The sequence below is a fragment of the Puma concolor genome, chromosome B4, assembly GCF_028749965.1.
Source record: "Puma concolor isolate L17-30 chromosome B4, mPumCon1.1.hap2, whole genome shotgun sequence".
Lineage (NCBI taxonomy): Eukaryota > Metazoa > Chordata > Mammalia > Carnivora > Felidae > Puma > Puma concolor.
Window position 1 is genome coordinate 123803726 of NC_141673.1, and position 21474 is coordinate 123825199.

General features: G+C 39.9%; 1 protein-coding gene across 1 annotated transcript in view; it reads left to right on the top strand.

The window, feature by feature from the left end:
- The first annotated feature begins 1989 nt into the window (after nucleotides 1-1989).
- NEBL (nebulette) overlaps nucleotides 1990-21474 on the top strand; it is a 106770-nt gene continuing 87285 nt past the window's right edge. The window contains 5 exon segments of the mRNA XM_086714805.1: nucleotides 1990-2264; nucleotides 2356-2427; nucleotides 9367-9471; nucleotides 11142-11252; nucleotides 18057-18167. Of these exon segments, the coding sequence (XP_086570931.1) occupies nucleotides 2187-2264; nucleotides 2356-2427; nucleotides 9367-9471; nucleotides 11142-11252; nucleotides 18057-18167 (477 nt within the window). The 5' untranslated portion in view covers nucleotides 1990-2186.

The following is a 21474-nucleotide window of genomic DNA, read 5'->3' on the forward strand; positions in this document are numbered from 1 at the left end:
CACACAGAGAATTTCCTTGTCGAATTCTCTACACAGCCATGTTTAAAATAACAGAGTTGTTATTTTAAAAGTAAAGGTTTCCAAATTCATCGGTCCTGGGGGACTTCTTTTTGGCATTTTGCTAGTAAGCAGGATATGTGATGCCATTAACTTAGCCTGTATCTAAAAATCATTTCAGGGTACGCCTGGGTGGCTCAGTCGGTTAAGCGTCCGACTCTTGATTTCAGCTCAGGTCATGATCTCACAGTTTGTGAGTTCGATCCCCGCATCAGACTCTGTGCTGACAGCTTGGAGCCTGCTTGGGATTCGGTCTCCTTCTCTCTTGCCACCAACCCCCCCCCCACTTGCTTTCTGTTTCTTTCCCAAAAATAAATAAAAATAAAATAAAAAAACCAATTTGTGAAAAGACAAACAACTATTCTAGAATACAACCTTTTTGTTTTTTCAGAGTAGGATAATGTTTCCCTAAGAAATACTTCACAGAAGAATGTTAGTTTTCTGGAGCTTGGGCATCATTAAAAAATAAGTAGGTAGGTAAGTAGGTAGATTAGATTAGATTAGATTAGATTAGATTAGATTAGATTAGATGAATAGGATTTCATGTTTCAGAAATGCTGGATTAAGGAGAGCTAAATAGTGTTTTTCGTTGTGGGTCTTCTTGGGAGTTTCTGATTTGTCATTATGCCATGTGGATCTCCAAGTGATAGGGGTAGAAATTAGAATACAGGTTTTTCCAAGCACATTTGTGTAAGAAAACCCCTTTCTTCTCCAGAGTATTTTGTGGAACTTTAGCCTCGTGGAAGACAATTCGAGGAATAATCTATACATGATGGTTGTTTAGGATATATTTCATGTCAGAATTTTTAGTTTAGGTAAAGCAATTTCTTGAAGAAAATTGAAAACTAGATATGATATCAAGAGAAAATAGCATATACTTGGCTACTTAGAATAATATATTTTGAATTAAGTTGTATTTTATAATTGATTTCATTATACACCCTGATGTTTTTTTTTTTATGTCCAACACTGTTATGTTATGGTTTTGTGAAACTTAATTTACCCTAGAATGTGAATAATCAAAATGATAAATTATGAGTTGTATAGAGCCTTAGGATTGCCTAAATTGACAATAAAGAATTTTTTTGAGAAATATATTTTTAATTATATAATTGATGACACCACATTATAAATACCATTATAATTTATTTTTTCCAAACTTTCCCAAGCATTGAAGAATATATAAATTGTGAATATTTAAAAAGGAATATATTGAGGAATATATAAAAAGTGAATATTTTATAATATAAAAACTGGTAAATTTGTAAAAATTGACACAATGGGCCAAATTGGAGGAGCACGATTATTATGTTTTTGAAACAATGATGTTTCTAGAATTCTTAAATGATATATCAACCCATGTTAACTGCGACTTCTCATGTTTAATGATGTTTACAATTAAAATAATACAATAGCAATATAAGATTAACGGTCATAATTAACTCAGAATAGATTCTTTGAAGTGGTTCAAAGGGCTTTTCATAATAAATTACTAGTCTTTAATCAGCTAATTTAAAGCTAGTACTTTTTAGAATGTGAGAAGTATGTGTTTGTCTCATAAAAAATTAACTTAGGTTAATGAAATGAGTTTGAATGATCCAGATTCACTATACCAAACGAGAGCTATGTCTGATATTCCAGTGAAAGCTTTATTTAGATGGAGTCGAGAAATCTTCGAGATAACAGGCTTTTAACTGTGCTATCTGGAGTGTTATAGCTGAGTCGTGTTCCCAGAAAAAGATCGTTAAGTCTCTTTCAAACTATTGTATGAATGCATTAAATTGGCGAAATAGAAATAAATGGTCTCTTTCGGATTCCTTTCCAAGTTTAAAGAATGTTGACTTTAAAAGGTTACGAAGCCGAATTTTGCCTGTTAAAGTGGTATTTCCACTTGCGAGGCTGGCCCTGGCCGACCTCCGCAATCCTGTTCTATCCACTCACATGCGGTTGTGATAAGGAGAGTGAAGTGTAAGCTAAATTGGGACGAGGCCTGGGCAAGGACATTTCTGCCCGAACACCGGAGACTCCAAGGTCTCAAGGGTGCTGAAGTACAGAAAAAGGGTCTGTCCTAGTGAATTAGAAAAACAAAACAAAACAAAACAAAGCACCTCTAGATGTAAAAAGTAAAAATGGGGGTCCCTGTATTTGAGGATGTAAACGATGAAGCTGAAGAGGAAAAAACAGGGGAAGAAGAAAATGAAGACACGGTGAGTAGGAAGGCATCTGCCGAGGAAGGGTATTTGTTCCTCAAAGTTGATCGTTAGAAAAAATGTCTCCTTTCCTTGTTTTTCTGGACAGGTATTCTTTAAGCCTGTGATTGAAGACCTCAGCATGGAATTGGCCAAAAAATGCACCAAACTCATTAGTGACGTAAGTGGCTTAAGTAATTTTTGTCTTCCTTTGCGCTGTGTGTATGGCACTATTATGTCACAGAATCATCGAGTTGGGGACAAAACATTGAAGTCCTCTGTTAAAACACAATTGTTTTTCAGATCATAGAAACTAAGTCCAGAAGTTTTCGCTGATTCCTTCAAGGTCACCTGTTCAGAGAATTTCTGTAGGGAGCAGGTGTCTGTGTTCCTAATCCAGAATGCTGTCCCTTATGAATTTCGTTGTCATTCTGGCATGAAATCATAAAGCATTGAATTTCAGAGCACTTTCCTTGTGCGAACCCCAAAGCCTTCTTAGTTTGTACGGTGGTGTAATTTGTTTCGGGAGGATCTCTGTCTAAATGAATGGAGGTTTAGAAAACATTTTGGGGATTTTTTGAGGGCTTTGATAAATGCAATAGTTTTCTAAACTATTTCCAAACCAGGAAAACAAACCATATATATACTTGTATGTACATAGTGTGCATTTACAATTTTGGATTTATGGATTACCGAGCAGCATGTTAAGAACCGTGAATTAGATGATGATGGTATGAGTAAAAAGAAGCATTTTTCTTGTGACTCTTTTCATTAACTGAGATCAGCTTCTATTATATCTCCAGGGAATCTTAGGATTGTAGAATTATTTAACACACACGTGATTATGTATTGGCAAACCGGTAAATATGGAAGCTAGAATTCTAGAAGCCCAAGGAAAAAGGGTTGCTCACCAGGGAAGAGCATTTAGATCCTCATTAAAACGATTGTCAACTATTTGCTAGTACAGAGGTGAATAGGTGCCTGGGGCTGTAGAGAAGCGAGCCCAATACTGGCCATTTCCGTGGTAGTGAATGAGCAAAGTGATCAGAATATTTGCAAATGTTTGTTTTCAAAGGCGGTCAATCCAGGGAAGTGGGGTAGTGTGCCGGCAGGGTCTGGGCTGACTGGGCTCAGTTCCTCAAGGACACCATCTATTACGGTACGATTAGGTCATGGTAACGCGTCTGAAATGTTTAGTGAACTGTCTGGAACATTGTATGCACTCAAGAGATGTTAGCTGTTACTAACTCCTGAGTCTGTAAATTTATGTCTGTATCCATTCTGTCCCATTTTAGATATAACTCTGACTCCCTGTGGTTGGTCAGAAAGGGCCAGAGGATGGTGGGAATCATACGACTTCCATATATTTGACGTGTAATGTAATTGGATTTTAAATGGAGTATTTCTTTGTGCTATTACTTAATAGTCCTAAGCTACCGCGTGTGAAAGTTCCTCGTAAAACCATAAGAATGATAAAGTGATGACAACAACGAATCCATCAGCCTAGTTAAGATTTACTGAGTGACAGGCACAGCGGCCTCTGACGTAGATTCCATCGTTTTTCTCACTTTCGAGGTGAAGAAACGAAGGCTCAGAGAGGTTCATGTCTTGCTGGGTCACACAGTTAAGCAGCGGGGACAAGGAATAAACACAAAGCCCTTTGGGCCTTAGCTACTCTGCTGTGCTTTCTCTCACTGTGGATTTCCGTGCAAAGTTTATCTTAGTTTTACTCTTATTTATTACTCTAGTATTGCTGATAGTAATGCTACCATTGAAAACCCTAAGTTCCAGAACTCTGGAAACAGTACATCTTCCAGCATTGTTATGTTTTTTATTAAAACAGAATTGTGGATGAGCTAAATTATATAAACCGTTGGCACAGAAGTGGCAACTTCAGTTAGCAGGTGATTTTATTGGAGTTATTTTGGATGAGATAATTTCTCAGTGACTCTTCATTTATTTATTTTTGTTTTTTTAAATTTTTTTTAATGTTATTTATTTTTGAAGGAGAGAGAAGCAGAGCATGAGTGGGGCAGGAACAGGGAGAGAGGGAGACACAGAATCTGAAGCAGGCTCCAGGCTCTGAGCTGTCAGCACAGAGCCCGAAGTGGGGCGCGAACTCACAGACTGTGAGATCATGACCTGACTGAAGTTGGTCGCTTAACCAACTAAGCCACCCAGGCATCCCTATTTATTTATTTATTTATTTATTTATTTATTTATAATTTAATTTAATTTAATTTTATTTTATTTATCCCTATTTATTTTTTTCAACGTTTTTTTTTTTTTTTTTATTTATTTTTGGGACAGAGAGAGACAGAGCATGAATGGGGGAGGGGCAGAGAGAGAGGGAGACACAGAATCGGAAACAGGCTCCAGGCTCCGAGCCATCAGCCCAGAGCCTGACGCGGGGCTCGAACTCACGGACCGCGAGATCGTGACCTGGCTGAAGTCGGACGCTTAACCGACTGCGCCACCCAGGCGCCCCTATCCCTATTTATTTTTTTAAAGTTCATTTATTTGAGAAAGACAGAGACAGTGCGAGTGGGGGAGGGGCATCCCAAGCAGCCTCCTCACTGTCAGCACAGAGCCCCACACGGGGGCTCGAACTCACGAAACCACAAGATCATGACCTGAGCCACAACCAAGAGTCAGACGCCTCACTGACTGAGCCACCCAGGTGCCCCATTTTTCAGTGACTTTTAAACCGACCTGATGGTGAGGGGCATGGCTTTTTATCATTTTGCAAAGGCCAAAGCCATGTTATTTCACTTCCATGCAGGAGAAATCAAACACGTGGCCGTAATTTTTGTATATTATAGATCTGTGCGGCATAGCAGAATATCTTTATTACTTACATATTTAGATCATAGACTGTGGCCTAATTTATATCTGTGTACATGTTCACATTTTGTTTCAAAATAGAATTCTGTGTGTCTTAAGGTACTGGCTTAATTTTTGGAATTTATATATTTACCAAGGAATCATCTGGACAGTTACTTCTTTTTTTTTTTTCTATTTATTTTTACTTTTGAGAGGTGGGGAGGGGCAGAGAGAGAGGGAGACACAGAATCCAAAGCAGGCTCCAGGCTCCAAGCTGTCAGCATAAAGCCCGGTGCAGGGCTCGAACTCACGAACTGCGAGATCACGACCTGAGCCGAAGTCTGACACTTAACTGACTGAGCCACCCGGGTGCTCCTACCTCTTTTGCTTCTAACACAAAAATGAAAAGAGAAGTTTAGACAATCGTTTTTTAAAAACAAATTTTAAGGTGCACTTTCTGGACCAAGCAAAAGTTCTAGTTTTTAGAAGTTTGGTTAAAAAGTAAGGTGTATTACGAAACAGCTACTTCATTCACTGTGTGAATAAAGTGTGAGGCCGTTTTTCAGTTTGGTTTTTGGTTCCACCTAATTTCTGCCTTTCACTTGCCCTGCTCATATTGTACAGTTTCCCTCTATGGAACTCACTTCCCAATCTTAAAGACCCTGGTCCTCTGAGGCCACCTCTTTTATTTTTCTGTTAACTATGTAATGCTTTTTATTTCCCCAGATATTCCCTCTCTCATTCTCTCTCTCTAGGCCTGTTAGTCAACTATCCAATGAATTCTTTGAGTACGTCAAACCTGTCAAACCTGGCTATTGAGCCGTCAGAATCATTGATCTAGTGGCCTTTTGTGAGGTGGTCATAAAAAAATACTAGGTTAAAGGGGATGTTTTGGTACGTTTCTTGCAAATTAGGCAGCAAGAGTTTCTGCTGAGCGAGCGCAGCCACATCTGCACAAAGCCTGTGACTCAGTGTTTTGGTTCAAACCTTCCGAGGGTGTTCACTTGCATGGCAGCAGAAAGAACATTTTCCAGGCAACTGAGCATTGTTTGTTGTGGGTAAATCCTTCCAGCGCTGAAAACACTAGGTTCCGTGTCTACCCCTCCAGAGAGAGCCCCGACTGTGTGAAGAGAGTCTGGGACGGCAGATTTGCTTATGAGTGCCCCCCACCCCCCCTACCTCACAGTGATGGGGCCACAGTTCTTTCTTCCAGGGTTTGCTGCATTTAGCCAATATGGTTCCATTTGAGAAAAGACTTTGTCCGTACTTTTGGTTGAGCGCCTTAACAAGGAAATATCCTCGGACATTTCTACATTTGTCATCCACGTTCAGCCATTAGCTAACCTCATACCAAGAGACTGGGCTAAGTGAACAGATTTAACTCTAATTGTAGTTGAGACATGGCAGGATTCCTGGGCATGGTCAGAGCAGAAGCTAAATACTTGGGGTATCTTATTGATTATTAAGTCATCAACTTTTCCCACCTTTCCCCCCCTTAATTAGAAAGGAACTTGGATGGGGGTGCCTGAGTGCTTCAGTCGGTTGAGCATCCGACTCTTGACTGTGGCTCAGGTCATGGTCCCAGGGCTGTGGGATTGAGCCCTGCATCAGGCTCATCACTGAACATGGAGCCTGCTTGGCATTCTCTCTCTCTCCCTCTGCTTTTGCCCCCTGCTCACTCTCTCTTCCTAAAATGAATTAAAAAAACCGGAAAGTAACTTGCACAGGATCTCGGTTATGAGTGCAAGATGGCCATGAGTAATAGGCAAACCCTAGCACAGAGGCTTAACAAATAGGTGCGGTTTTTTATTTTCACATAATGACACCTGGAGGTAAGGGTCCAGTCTTGGTACAGTGGATGTTGTCAGTCCCTCAGGTTCCTTTCCCTCTGCTTTGTCATCATTAGTTTGATGACCTTCTGATGACACCACTGCTCTTGCATCCCTGTGACGGGGGAAGGAAGAAGGTAGACGAGCAAAATGTCAAGGGATTGTGCCAGGAGGTCTCTCCCCTTTATTCCAGAGACACCAGGGACACTGCTGGGAAGACTTCTACAAATGTCCCCTGGCCAGAGCTGGGCACCGGGGGAGGCCGCTCACTTGCCAAGGGGAGGGAGCAAACCATGGCTGGTTTAGAGCAATTCGTCCTCTGACACTCGGACAGGGGCCTGGCTACTCTCATAAATACATTTGAGTTCTGTTATTGGGACAGAAAGGGGTCGCATAGGCAATCTAGCCAATAAATGGGGCCATGGCCATATTAGGAAGTAGCTGTCGACTCAGTGATTTTATTTCCCCTAGGATTTTGTGTCCCTTCTAGGTGTAGTTCCCTTTCATCTAGCTTTTTCCATGATCCCGGTATAGGAAGGCTAACAATACGTGACATTCTTTAGATAAAACTTTAAGTCATTTGCTTCTTGTCATTCATGTTGTAAAATTCACTACAAATACAATATGAGTGTCCATAAGCAAATCATACGTGTCCGTGTGTGTGTGTGTGTGTGTGTGTGTGTGTGTGTGTGTATCTTTTCAATAAAGACCAAAGAAAGGAACGGGGATCCCACTTAAGACTGAACCATTTGCCTGCACAGTGAAGGAAGGAAGCACTTCACCCTTATCCTGTGCGCTTGTCCTGAACATTCTGCTCAGGTCAGAGCTTATCGGGAGGCCCATAGCCATAGTGCATACCACTGCAGTGAAGAATGTGGTGGCAAAAGATAAAAATAATGAGCCAAACTTAAGCCTAATGATAGGTTCTTTTCTCTCACACTTAATTATATAACGGGGCTACTTTTTTTTTTTTTCTCCTTATGATCAAAATAGCCTACTATTTATCATGCTGCCATTAACGGTTTAATTACTGGTGGCTGAGGAGGGTGATTTGCAGAGACCTAAAATTATGGCTAATCTCTGAGAAGAAAAAAGGTAATTTAGTGCTCAGATAAGATAAATATGTTCCAATGTTGATTTCAGGAACAAAGCAAATGTTTAATGCGGTAGGCGTCTGATACCTGAGTCGCAGCCGTGATACACGGTATTTTGAAATAACTTTACTTAGTATGTTCATATCTGGTCGTACCCCAGGTCAAATTACGTCCCTCACATCAGGTTGACATGTGGTAAAATCTCTAGGTAATGCTAATGTGCAAGCAGTGTTAGTTGTGCCCTTGAGGAACCAGGTAGGTATTCAACTGAACTTCACTTTTAGGTTCTAATTAGGGAGACCATGTAATGTATCATCTGACCTGGGACATGTTTTTCAGCCAAAGTGTTTACAGTGTTGGGTAGCCAAACATGACTTTATTACAGGGTGATGCAACTTGTAGCAAATTACCTTCATCCTCTCAACTAGTCATAAATTTTGCCTCGCCAGTTTTCAGATCGGGTGGCAACTGGTGTGACAGGGCGGACAGAGCCTTGTCCGCAGATCCTGACTTCTTTTCAGCTCATGTGTTCATGCAGGGTCTACCCGCAGAGTGACAATTCTGGCCCCTCCTTAAGGGGAAAGGACTGACTCATTTTACTGCGGGGGGTGAGAGCACAGATGTGTGTGCTCAGCTCAGCCTCTCTGGCCTTTGTCTCGGGCACCTGCCTGCCCGTGGCATTCTGGAGTGGTCTCCTCCACCAGGTGGCAAGCTTTCAGGGCTCCGTCTGCTCCTGTCGGGGGAGGGGAGGCAGCTGGGCAGGCCTGTGGGTGCTCATAAATTCGGTAAGTTTGACTTGAGCAGAATTAATCAGTAAAGGAAGCTCATTGTGGCCACAGTCTGAGCCCCTTCCTCTAATCCAGCACGGAATGATGCTAACGGGAATCTCCACTTCTTTGGCTTCTGCCGCTCCTTCTTAATTGGTTACATCCCTCCCGATGGCTACTTGTTCTAAGCCTAGAGATAGGCAGCTAGGTTTCTGTTTGATTGTAGGCTTACCCGTGTCGTCAGGGGCTTGAAAGTAACGATAAACTAGGACACCTGTCGAATGAAAGAGGAGTGTGTGCTAATAGGCTGAGCAAGCTGGGCAGACAGGACCCACGGTCAACAGGAGTCCACCAACGTGACCCTTGATGATAACGGGATGCTTACTTACTTAAGCAACAGTCTTTCTGTCCTGTGTCTCATCACCCTTGCAGGTCTGTGTTAGATACCTGTGTATGTGATTTGGCTGGTGTCGAGCATTTTTCCTCATTTGAGTATTTCCTTCAGAAAACGGGCTTTCTCAAGTAATTCTCATTCTCCTGTTCAAAAAAGGACCATTCAAATGGTTTTTCCTCTTTCTTGTCTTATGTCAGTTATTCTCTCTTTTAGATTCATTATAAAGAAGAATATAAAAAGTCTAAGGACAAGTGTACGTTTGTGCCTGACACGCCCATGCTAAACCATGTAAAAAACATTGGTGCTTTTATTTCTGAGGTAAGGCACCCAAACTTTCAGAATGGCTTGCATTTTCATTTTGTTTGTGTAGATAAAAGTCTATGCGTTAAAATTAGAGAATAATAGTTTTGAGAGCACCACTGAATGTTGGCAATATCTATATAATCATGTAATTCAAACACAATGTCAGTTAACTCTAAGGTTGACATATTTTATTATATATGTTTCATATATATATGTTTCATACATATATGTTTCATATGTATATATATATATATATATGTTTCATATGTATGTAGGACTACTCTTGAAAAGAAAGATTTTATTCAATAGGTAGAAAGTCCTGGAAAAATTGTTTTAGAAGTTCCATTATTTTATTTCCGGAGAGGTGTATTAGATATAAATTGTTGAATATCATTTTGAAAATCAGTAAAATTTACCAGCTGATTCTATACAATGTAGTATCTTTGGTAAGTAATTTTAAATCAATTTCAACCATTTTTGAGTAGGATCAGTTCAACAGAGACACTTACGAAATCACAGAGTGAGAAATGCACTCCATTCATTTTCCAGCTGAAAAATCATATAGTCTCTTTCTGAGAGCATTTCAAGCTACAGTTTATTCTGCATTATAAAGCACACTATTAACAATGATATCTGTGAGAAGGCATTTCTGTAGTCTGTGACTAGATCACTTAGAAAAGATAAATGTGAAACAAGGATGAGTGAAATCGTATTGTAATTGACTGACCTCTAGTGTTTCGTCAGCTATGTTGGAAAAAGATCAACATGATGTTCTTGGGATTGTTTTCCCTCACGTGAAAACATTTTGCGAACTGGCAAATTTTCTTTTATTAAACACCCAACTCCAAAGAGTTGTGAGAACACGAGGTTTACACCTTGTCTACGCTTGATAAACCCACACTCAAATCTAGCCCCGAGTGGGAGCTATAGAGTGTGGAGACACGTGGTTTTGTTTGTTTGCGTTAGCTGTTATTTCTCCGGTGCAGACTCTCTTGATATCTTTAATTCCTGATGGATTCTTTCTCCTGAAGGAGTTAACTGCAGAGCAAGGAAAAAAGGAAAAAAAAAAAAAAAAAGGAAGTGGACAATCTGTTGTGTTACTTTGAACCTAATCTTCCTGAGGGAGACGGTGAATGAAATGAGCCTTTCTTTTTATGAGTAATGAATGTTTGGGATCACTTAGAGACGGTGCAGATTGGAGGTGGGAAGGCACAGAAACAGCACCCTCACTGCCCCCCCCCCCTCATCTCTGCTGCAGTCGTGGTAGAAGGAGGTTAAAAACATTTGAATAAAGGAACACTGTGCATTCGGGTTCTAGACAGTACACTAACAACTTGTGTTTTCTGGAATAGCTCACTTGTCTCATTTTTCTCATGTTTTTCTTTGCTGATCAAACATTTGAAACTCTCAATATATACAAACAGATTTACTTTTAGAAATGTGCACGGGTTTAAATAGAAAAATAGTCATTATTTCCTTGAGCGTCTAATTTAAAGCTTTTTCCGCGATACATTGGATTTATCTCTGTTCGGAATATGTTCTTCAGCCTAGTATCTAAGGTTCAAATGGTCTTCGGGTTTTTAAATTAATTCTGTTTCTGAAGAAAGTGGGCTTTTATTCTCTTTCAATATTCACAGTGAAAAAAAAAGTAATACTTATTTTTTTCCCTTTTTCCCCCTCTGTAGGCAAAATACAAAGGCGCCATTAAGAAGAATCTTTCCAATTCTCTCTATAGGCAGATGCCAGCCACAATTGATAGTGTCTTTGCAAGAGAAGTTACCCAGCTTCAGAGTGAGGTGTGGTTTTCCTAAATTGTTATAATTATATATACATAAAATTGTATATATTTATTATATATATTTATTATGTTTATAATTATATATTATTTATTATATATATAATTATATATATTAATCATAGACATATATGAATTTAACTTAATATAATTAGTATCTTAAAATATATTAATATTTAAAATATTTAAAATGTATATTTAAATATATTTAGCAAAAAGGTTGTTTATCTTGGGTCTCACATACTGAATGAAAATTAGAAGCTGCTCATTGATGTGCTGTCAGGAGTCACTGGTGGAGTCACAGAACATGAAAAGGACAGGCAAATTTGTCATCACCGGATGCTGTTTTTCCTAATCCCAGTCACAACTCTTAATAGAGCAAAGTTTGATCTAATTAGGACAGCTTACTTAGGTTGAAATCTTACAGCAAATATTAAAGGGTTAATGGTTAAATTCAGAATCCACAGGCCTGTGCTTCCTCAGTTAGGCAAGTGGTTCCTAAATTTCCTTTTCCGTGGATTATGGTTTCCATGTAGAGTACCTCAGCTGGAAATGGCCATTTCAGTGGTTGCACGGTGCAGGGGAAATTAAGGACTGTCATCCTATAAACCCATTTTGAATCCAGAAGAGTAATTTCCCCCTTTTGTACATTAAGACATAAGGAATATGTAATGCATTTCATTTGTTGTATTTCTTAAAATAGAACTTCAAAATAGAGTATTTCACCTCTCTCTCACCCACTTACTGTTTCGTTTTCTTCATAGCGCAGTTTGTTTGTTTGTGTTTTTAATGTTTTAACTTCATTAATCTGTTCCTGGTTCCCTAAGTGACATGAAAGCAGGGACCTCACATGTCTTGTTCTCTGTTCTACCCCCGAGCTTAGAATATTCCTTGGCAGACAGGGGGATATTCAGTAAATACTTGTAAAATGGATTTTGTTGAACTTGTTGATTCCTTTGGTAAGGAAATGTTTCCTTTTACATAGTTCATACGTAAACTTTTTGCTACATTTTAGGTTAAAAATAATAGTGAAAACATAGATGTGCTTACTGTATGTCCGGGGCCGTTCTCTGCATTTTACATATATTTGCATCACATAATCCCCATAACTATACTCTCTGAGAGAGTCTCACTTCGGAGATGTGGAACCTGAAACAGAGGAGCTAAGGAACTTACCTGAGATCACACAGCCAATAAATGGCGAAGCCAGCGCATGAATGTGGATCCAGGGTCTGGGCTGTTAACCACACACTGTTACCACCTCTTTTTACCACTGTTTTTCATATTCAAAAAGTTTACTTCTTCCTTCGGAATCTTTTTAAAGTAGAGGATAATTTAAAAATAGTCTGAAAATAAAGTGCTCTTGAAAACGACTGAACATCGTTATCTTTTGCAGAACATTTCTAAGTACCTGATTATTACAAATTTAAATGTCTGCTGTGTACTCAGCTTAGCAGTAAGCGTACCTCAGCTGCACAACACGAGGCTAAAAATATATGATATCAGGGTTTGGCATGGCTGACCATGACTAATGTGCCCCCTTTTTTTCCTTGCCAATATCTGATCACCTACCCACTTACCGATAATACAGACTATTCTGTAAAGCAAATCAGTACACTTGATATGTGACAAACAACAGTTATGCAAGAGAGGAAGAATATTCTTTTTTCTAAAAAAATTATGTTTATTTTTGAGAGAGAAAGGCAGGATGCAAGTGGGGAGGGGCATAGAGAGGAAGACACAGAATCTGAAGCAGGCTCCAGGCTCTGAGCTGTCAGCACAAAGCCCGACGCGGGGCTCGGGCACACGAACCACGAGATCATGACCTGAGCCGAAGTCCGACGCTTAACCGACTGAGCACCCCAGGAATATTCTATTCTTAGTTTTATACTTGGGAAGGTAACGTTGTCAGATATTTACATCCTCACTGCTATGAAAATGTACAACTTTTCTCACCTTGTTATGGCAGAAACAGAACTATAGTACATAAACACATGCAACATAGAGCTTAACGTGAAAGATAATCCATAGTGTATATTGTAGAATCTTTATTTTCCCTCCAGAATAAGTTGTCACTTACATTGTTAACATGTGTTATATGCATAGCACATGTTAAGGAGAGTGTGCACCCTGGGAAAGACATGTATGTGCCCCCAGCACTGCCCACTATTGTAATTAGTCACTGAACTTGTGAGGAAGAAAAAACCTGGATTCTGGATAAAGCATCTATTTCAATGGAATAATGTAATGTAATAACCTGTCAGTGTGATGTAATCACATTTCTTGAGATTTGTGTAAATCAGTTTTATTGTTGTTAAAATTAAAGTTCTCAGAGCTTACTGGGTAATAAGACTGGCAAGAAAGTAAAACTATTTGACAGTGTCTGAAAAAATTAAACAACTAACCTTTTACTGTGTCCAGATAGTATCGGATTTGTGGTAGGCTAAATTAGAGTATTAGATAGATTCTGGAAGTTCATGGTGTTCTGGGTTCTAATGAAAAGTCTCCTTAAACTTAGGACACTGGATCAAAATATTATGCTAAAATCAATTTGCAGACATTGTCAGATGCTTTCATTCAAACTAGAATAAGGTGAGATTAGCTAAATTAATGCTCCTTATAGAAAACGACTAAGAGGAAGAAATATCTTTTAAAAAAAGAGAGAAAGATGTAGAGGGTTTTGGATGCCATTTTATTAGATATCCTCCCCACCCACCCCTTACAAATTTTTGAATGAAGACCACAAAGAAAGTTTCTGGAAATGCATGGACCATGCCATGGAATGGTGAGATCCTTCTCACCAGGGCTTTTTCACGCAGAGGCTCAATAATCTCTTATCACAGAAGTAATACAGGCTACTCAGGTGTCTGAACTCAGGAGATGTTTGACAGCCTACATTTTATCTGTAGTGGCTACAGGGTCCTGCCTCAGGAGCCTCCGAGGTGTCTGTGCTATGGGGTTAGAAGTGCCATTTACCCAGACAGTAGTTCTAAAATCTACTGGAAGTTAGAAATGTATACAGATCTCGTGTATATATGTGGCATAAATATATACTATCTCATCAAATGTATAGGATAAACGTATACACTACTTTTATAAACACATTTATATATATGTGTACAAGACTATTGCACGGTGGGGCACCTGGGTGGCTCAGTCAGCTAAGCACCCAACTCTTGGTTTTGGCTCAGGTCACGATCTCACGGTTTGTGGGATCAAGCCCTGCATCGGGCTCTTGGCTAACAGTGCAGAGCCTGCTTGGAAATCTCTCTCTCTCCCCCTGTCTCTCTGCCCCTCCCTGGCGCTCTCTCTCTCTCTCTCTCTCTCTCTCTCAATAAATAAATAAACATTAAAAAAAAAAAAAGACTATTGCAAGTTGTCCTCCATTAGTTAGGTATCCAGTACCCAAGTGGCTTTAATTGTCAAGGTATGAAGAAAACAGTGTTAATTTAGGGAGATGCCACACCATAATGACAAATCCTACGAAATCAAATTTATCGGAAAATTGATTGGCTTGACATAATTTTCCATTAGCTACTCTAAGTATGAAAATTAATATGATAAATTAAAGTTCGGCTGCCTCCAATTTGATGTAATCTTAATTCTAAACTGGTGCTTAGTGGCAGCTATAAATGAAATGACTTTTAATGCTGCAGGGAGAAAATTACACAGCCTTTTAAAGAAAGGGTTCTTTTTAAAATTGTGCTTGATGACTCGCCATTTCTATGATAACCCACTAAGTGATCAGCTGCACTGGTTATGTTTATAAAGTCACAAGTAATACAAATTAGACCAGGCACCCAGAAAAAAAGAAATAGTACGTGCTATCTCCTTTTATTTAAGAAGAAGAAACACATCTGATAAAAGTTTCTTCTTGGCTTAATAGACCTGGCCACCCATTAAACTCTTCCTCCTTTCCCCCAAAGTTATAATATAGAATGTAATGAAACTGACATAATGGTCTTTGTCGACTTAAATGGTGGTTCTTAATGGGTTTCCTGTTTAACATAACTAATTGGTGAAAATGTAAAGGTATGTTCATGAGAATTAGATATCCTGATGGGTTAAGTCAGTGGACAGATACTAACAAGATGAATCGTCCCTGGAATAACATGGGGTGCTGTGTGTAAGTCCTGATAATCAACTAGACATGCAAGATTGGATGTGAGAACAGAGCAGGGCAGAACCGAACAAGACTTAAGGGCATTAGTTGACAGAAATCTCAACATCGCTGTCGAAAGGAAAACATTGTCATCTATGGGTACGTGAGTAATAGCGTATAGCACGGAAGAGGTCATAACCTGGCTTGGACAGTTCTAATTAGGAGAGGTCAGACCATATCTGGAACATTCTGGGCATGTTAAGAAAGAGATGGCCTAATTGTAAATTGTGCAGAGGAGGGCATTTAGGGGTATAGGGCCTCAGGACCTTACTCTGTGCAGATGGTCTGGAGGAATGGAAGTCATTGATAGCTGTGCACCTACATTTGAAGTTCTGTCCTGAGCTAGACTCCTGCATGGCTTCCAGGGGAAGACAGATGGGGGTTTCATTAAAGGAGGAACTTGGTATCCCAGCTTTCAGGATTTAGAGACTGTGATGCCCCAGGGTGAGTTCTCTTTCATGTAGAAGTTTTCAAGAAGAACTTGGTAGGGGAGCCAGAGAGGGGATTTAAATATTAATGGTTGCAACAGGTGACTTTCTTTTTTTATTGTAAATTTCAATGATTTTATTTTTAAAAATTAGTTTTACAATTATCACTTTAATTCTCCAGACAAGTATATTATATCTAAGGTAAACAAGTGGTTAATAGTGTTTATTAAGACCCATGAGGAGTTTGAGTTCATGAGAATATTTATTTTTATTAAATTTTTTTAACATTTATTAATTTTTGAGAGAGAGAGAGAGAGAGAGCACACGTGCATGTGAGTAGGGAAGGGGCAGAGAGAGGGAGACACAGAATCCCAAGCAGGCTCCAGGCTCTGAGCTGTCAACACAGAGCCCGATGCAGGGCTCAAACCCACGAGACGTGAGATCATGACCTGAGTGGAAGTCGGATGCTCAATCGACTGAACCACCCAGGTGCCTCAATTTTTATTTATTTATTTTGTATTTAAAGTTTATTTACTTTGAGAGAGAGCTCGGGAGCAAGTGGGAGAGGGGCAGAGAGAGAGAGAAAGAGAGAGAGAGAGAGAATCCCAGGAAGGCTGCATACTGTCAGCACAGAGCCCAACGCCGGGCTTGATCCCACGAACTGTGAGACCGTGACCTGAGCCGAAATCAAGATTTGGACACATAACTGACTGAGTCAACCAGGCACCCCATTTTTTTTAAAGTTGAGAATATTTAATAAACTCATTTATTCATGCATTCGCCAAGCATTTATTGACTTCTATACTCCATCATTCACTATGATAGACACAGGATATTAAAAGATATCTAAGGGGCGCCTGGGTGGCGCAGTCGGTTAAGCGTCCGACTTCAGCCAGGTCACGATCTCGCGGTCCGTGAGTTCGAGCCCCGCGTCAGGCTCTGGGCTGATGGCTCGGAGCCTGGAGCCTGTTTCCGATTCTGTGTCTCCCTCTCTCTCTGCCCCTCCCCCGTTCATGCTCTGTCTCTCTCTGTCCCAAAAATAAATAAAAACGTTGAAAAAAAAAATTTATAAAAAAAAAAAAAAAAAAGATATCTAAGAAGATACAGACATCGCTGTTAAGGAGCTTGTATTAGTAAAAAGTTTTCCTCAAGTTTAGCTGTATTCCTTTTCATTAAAAATTAGATCTTGTTTTGTTCTTGGTGAATACTCTTCTAGTTTTTCTCTTCAAATTGTCTTTATTCTCTTGTTTCAAGTTATTCTAACTCTATAAATATTTTCGTATTAAAGAACTTTTAATATATATTTAAAACTAATTTTAAAATCATTCATTCATTCCTGTTTTATTTTCGTTCGTTCATTCATTGAGCCAATAGTCATTCTTCCTTACTTTATGCCAGCACTATTTTGGGTTCTGAGCATTCAATGAGCTAAGCAGTTATGTTCTAGTGAGGGAAGACCGAAAATCAGTAATTCTACAAAAAATGAGAGTAATTGAAAATTGCTAGGGAGAGACATAGGATTATAGAATAGACTAGGGGGAAGGGGTTTGTTTGTTGCCTTCTGGATCTTCTTTTTTCTAACTCTGTTGTTGAGTTTGGTTACTTCCATTTTCGAAGCAATCTTTCTCACGCCTTCTCTCCATCCCAGGAGGAAACAGATTGGAGTGATAGCAATGGATAGTGTTGGCATGATGCTTGTTTCTCTCCCAGAGGACATTATCTCAGAAATCTGCCCGCATGTTATATTTTTCCCAAAGGTTAGGGCGTTTCATGAGGTTTATGTTATAATATAACTGTGCCTACGGAAAGTCATAACAACTAATTAAAAGGTGAAAAAATTCACCTATAAATGTCTGATCATTTCCCCCCACCATGTCAGTTGCTTTCCCAAGATTTAAACCTTGGACATTTATGACCCCCAAAGGCTCATAGATTTGGAAGGTTTCCCAAAACCGTAGCTGAGATTCAAGCGAGCTGCATATGGGTGGGAATTTCAGCATACGGAGTTTTGAAATCAACAGTGAAGAATTAGAATTACAAGTCTAACCTGAAGCACTAACATTAAAGCACTGTGTATACTCTCTCATAGAAGCTTAGGTGACTATGTCCATCATGATGGTATTCAAAAACACAAACTTCTAGCGAAAACACTGAACTGTAACAGGTAAGAATTTAACATCCCCTGAATGAAACTAACTGATGTGTGTTTTTTAAGGTTGCCTATAAGCAGAAACATGATGCTGGCAGAGGATTCTCAGATTATGCTCATATGAAGGAGCCACCCGAGATCAAACATGCCATGGAGGTCAATAAACACCAGAGTAATGTAAGGAAGCCATCCCTCGTGATTTTCTGGGGAATTGTAGTTCACCACATGAGGGCTAATGGATATGTTGTCAAAATTTAATTATTACAGCTCTCCTATTCAAAAAGGACTGTAAAATTTCTTTTTCTTTCTTTCTTTCTTTCTTTCTTTCTTTCTTTCTTTCTTTCTTTCTTTCTTTCTTTCTTCTTTCCTTCTTTCTTTTTCTCTTTCTTCTTTCCTTCTTTCTTTCTTTTTCTCTTTCTTCTTTCCTTCTTTCTTTTTCTTTTCTTTCTTTCTTCCTTCCTTCCTTCCTTCCTTCCTTCCTTCCTTCCTTCCTTCCTTCCTTCTCTCCTTCCTCCCTCATTTCTTTCTTTCTTTCTTCCTTCCATCCATCCTTCCATCCATCCTTCCTTCCATCTTCCTTCCATCTTTCTTCCTTCCTTCCTTCCTTCCTTCCTCCCTTCCTTCCTTCTTTCTTCTTTCTTTCTTCCTTCTTCCTTCCTTCCTTCCTTCCTTCCTTCCTTCCTTCCTTCCTTCCTTCCTTCCTTCCTTCTTTTTCTTTCTTTCTTTCTTTCTCTCTTTCTTCTTTCTTTCTTTCTTTCTTTCTTTCTTTCTTTCTTTCTTTCTTTCTTATCTCTCAGTGTTCAGTCAGAAGTCCATCTGAATTATTCTGTCAAAAGCATAAAAACCTTGTGGAATGCCTTTAAAATGTCAGGCACTTACAGATATTAGAAACTGTGCTTTGGACCTGTTGTGTTATTAGCATTTCCTAGAGTGCCCTTGGCTTGATGGTGAAGCTCCCATAGTTTCCAGTCTAGAATTACAGAAGAACTTGGAGAAAGGGCCCCATAAATCACTGATCCAGGGAAGAGTCACAAATGCTAGTGAGATTGTACCCTGTTTCTTTTGGAATGTATATGAAGAGCAAATTGTCAAACTCAATACCTATTGAGAACATGAAAGCAGTTAAACAAGCCCATAGAAAATGAAAATGAATTGTTTTTTAAAATGTTTATTTATTTTTGAGAGAGAGAGAGACAGAGAGAGAGAGCGCGAGCATGAGTGGGGGAGGGGCAGAGAAAGAAGGGGACAGAAGATCCAAAGCGGGCTCTGTGCTAACAGCAGTGACCCCATGCGGGGCTCCAACTCGTGAACCTTTGAGACGAAGCTGGACGCTCAACTGACTGAGCCACCCAGGCACCCTGAGAATGAATTCTTTTATAAGTTAGCAGATTATACAGTTGTAAGTTAGCAGGCACATGAAAACTTTCATGTGTTTGTTCAATGACCACCACTCTCCTGGTGGCCTAGAAGAATAGTTTGTTCCTGAAATTTCAGTGGAAGCCTATTTCTCTCCCCGTTATCAGTTCTTTGCTCTCTAGAAAGAATGCAGGAACTGTGTGTTTGGGTCTTTATGGGTTAGAATCAGTTACGATAAAGGTGTCTGCCTTAGCTGGGTCAAGAAACTCCCTTTCTTTGGAAAGTACCTGATACATCTTGGTCATCTCACGTGGGCTCTGTCCCACCACTGCGTTCCTTTATTGAATGGTGCTTTGCTGACTCTGTCCCCAGAGCCCCGGCTGTTCAGTGTCTCTTTGCAGGTTGGCAACAATTATCTGATATTAAATTGTAATAGGTCAGTGCTTAAGTAAAAACTGAGTGAGGTTTTACATTTTAATTCAAATGTGTAAACATATGCCAATAACAAGACAATTTTCTAAGATGGTTTAACCTTGATAAGAGATGAGGAAGCTACGTGTCTGTAATTACCAGCAAGGCCATTTTAAGGGGATGCTTTGTAAGAACGGTTTGCTTACAGAATGAGGATCATAATCATAATAACTACCACTTAGCGAGCCCTGCTGCACGGCAGGAACTGTGCCAAGACCCTGATCATTTCCAGTTCTCGCAAAGTCCCTGCACTGCATCCCAGTTTGTAGATGAAGAAAACGAGACCAAAGAGTCAAACTCCCAAGTCCACGCTCTCCATTACGCCCTGCTACCTCCCTCTTAAAAGTCACTGGTTACCGGTCAAGATTTTACGTGAAATTTTTTTTAAATGTGGGACCAAATAGGTTATCATCAGAATTTAGATGAACAGATTCAAGGCGCTGCAGGAAAGAAGGTGGCGACGGTGGTCCGGGAGGGGCCGGACCACATTACACGGACCCTCGGGAAGCCTTTTCCAACTCTATAATTCAATGAAATTCAAATACGGAAGTTCCTTATCATAGAACCGGGGTTATTATTTTAACTGTGCCTTTTCTTTTAAAAGGTCTTTGATTGAGGGATTGAGGGAATAGAGTATAAAGGCCTTTTCTCTTCCATTCAATACTGTGTACTTATGGGAGAAGGGTGTATTTACTTACACTCCTCTGCCTTCCCGGCTCAACCTTTACATGCAAAGTTTGTACATATAATAGGATTTAGAAAGTGTTTAAGACTATTTGCTCAGATTTAAAGTGAGAATGATATTTGTATTCTACCTGTGAAGTAGTTGATATTCCCCTAGAGTCAAAGCACTCAGAATAATACATTTGTTGTCCCTACAATATGAGATTTAAACCTAGGTCTGCAACGCCCCAAGAAAGCAGGAACTTCTCTTGGCTCGTAGGTGAGGCGACCGCATCTCCACGGTAGACGACACCCTGTCTCCCATAAAGCTTCAGTCCGGTCAACCTCATCTGCCCAGAACTAACTAACAGAATTACCCTTTCGCAAGGTGGAGTGCCGCCTTGCGTTGTGCCCCGAAGTGACGCGATTTAATGTAAACTAAAATGTGTGGCACTTGCACATCTGATTTACCTAGAAATAATGCAAAGAGGCATCCCGGCTTGCCTTTTTCTGTTTCTCCCCAAAGCAAGTGAGTTTCCACTCTCTGTTAAGAGAACCAGGACACCAGGACAGCTGTGCTTTAAGCCTTGTAATTTCTGCCTTCTTTCAGCTCAAACTGTTATTAGAACATCCGCCAATGGGCTTAAGGGTGTGATCTTTCTTTCAGAACCTCTCTCTCCCTCAGGCCTTGAGAGGAGAGGGCTTCGGGGAGGGCCATCTGAATCCTCACCTCTGCGTAACTGAGAGTTTCAAGAGGAAGGCTATTCTAGGGGTGCTAGTCTCTTCTGTCACCCCCAAACTCAGTGAGCACGGAACAGGGGGGGAATCATTTGTCTGAATACCCCCCCCACGGTAGCACATAACAGAAAAGGAATTCAGAGTCAGACCACATGTTGCCTGGATGACCTTGGACAGGTTACTTAATATCTCCAAATCTCAGCATTCCCATCTGTAAAACGGGGCAGTGATAATCTACCTCACTGGGCTCTCACGA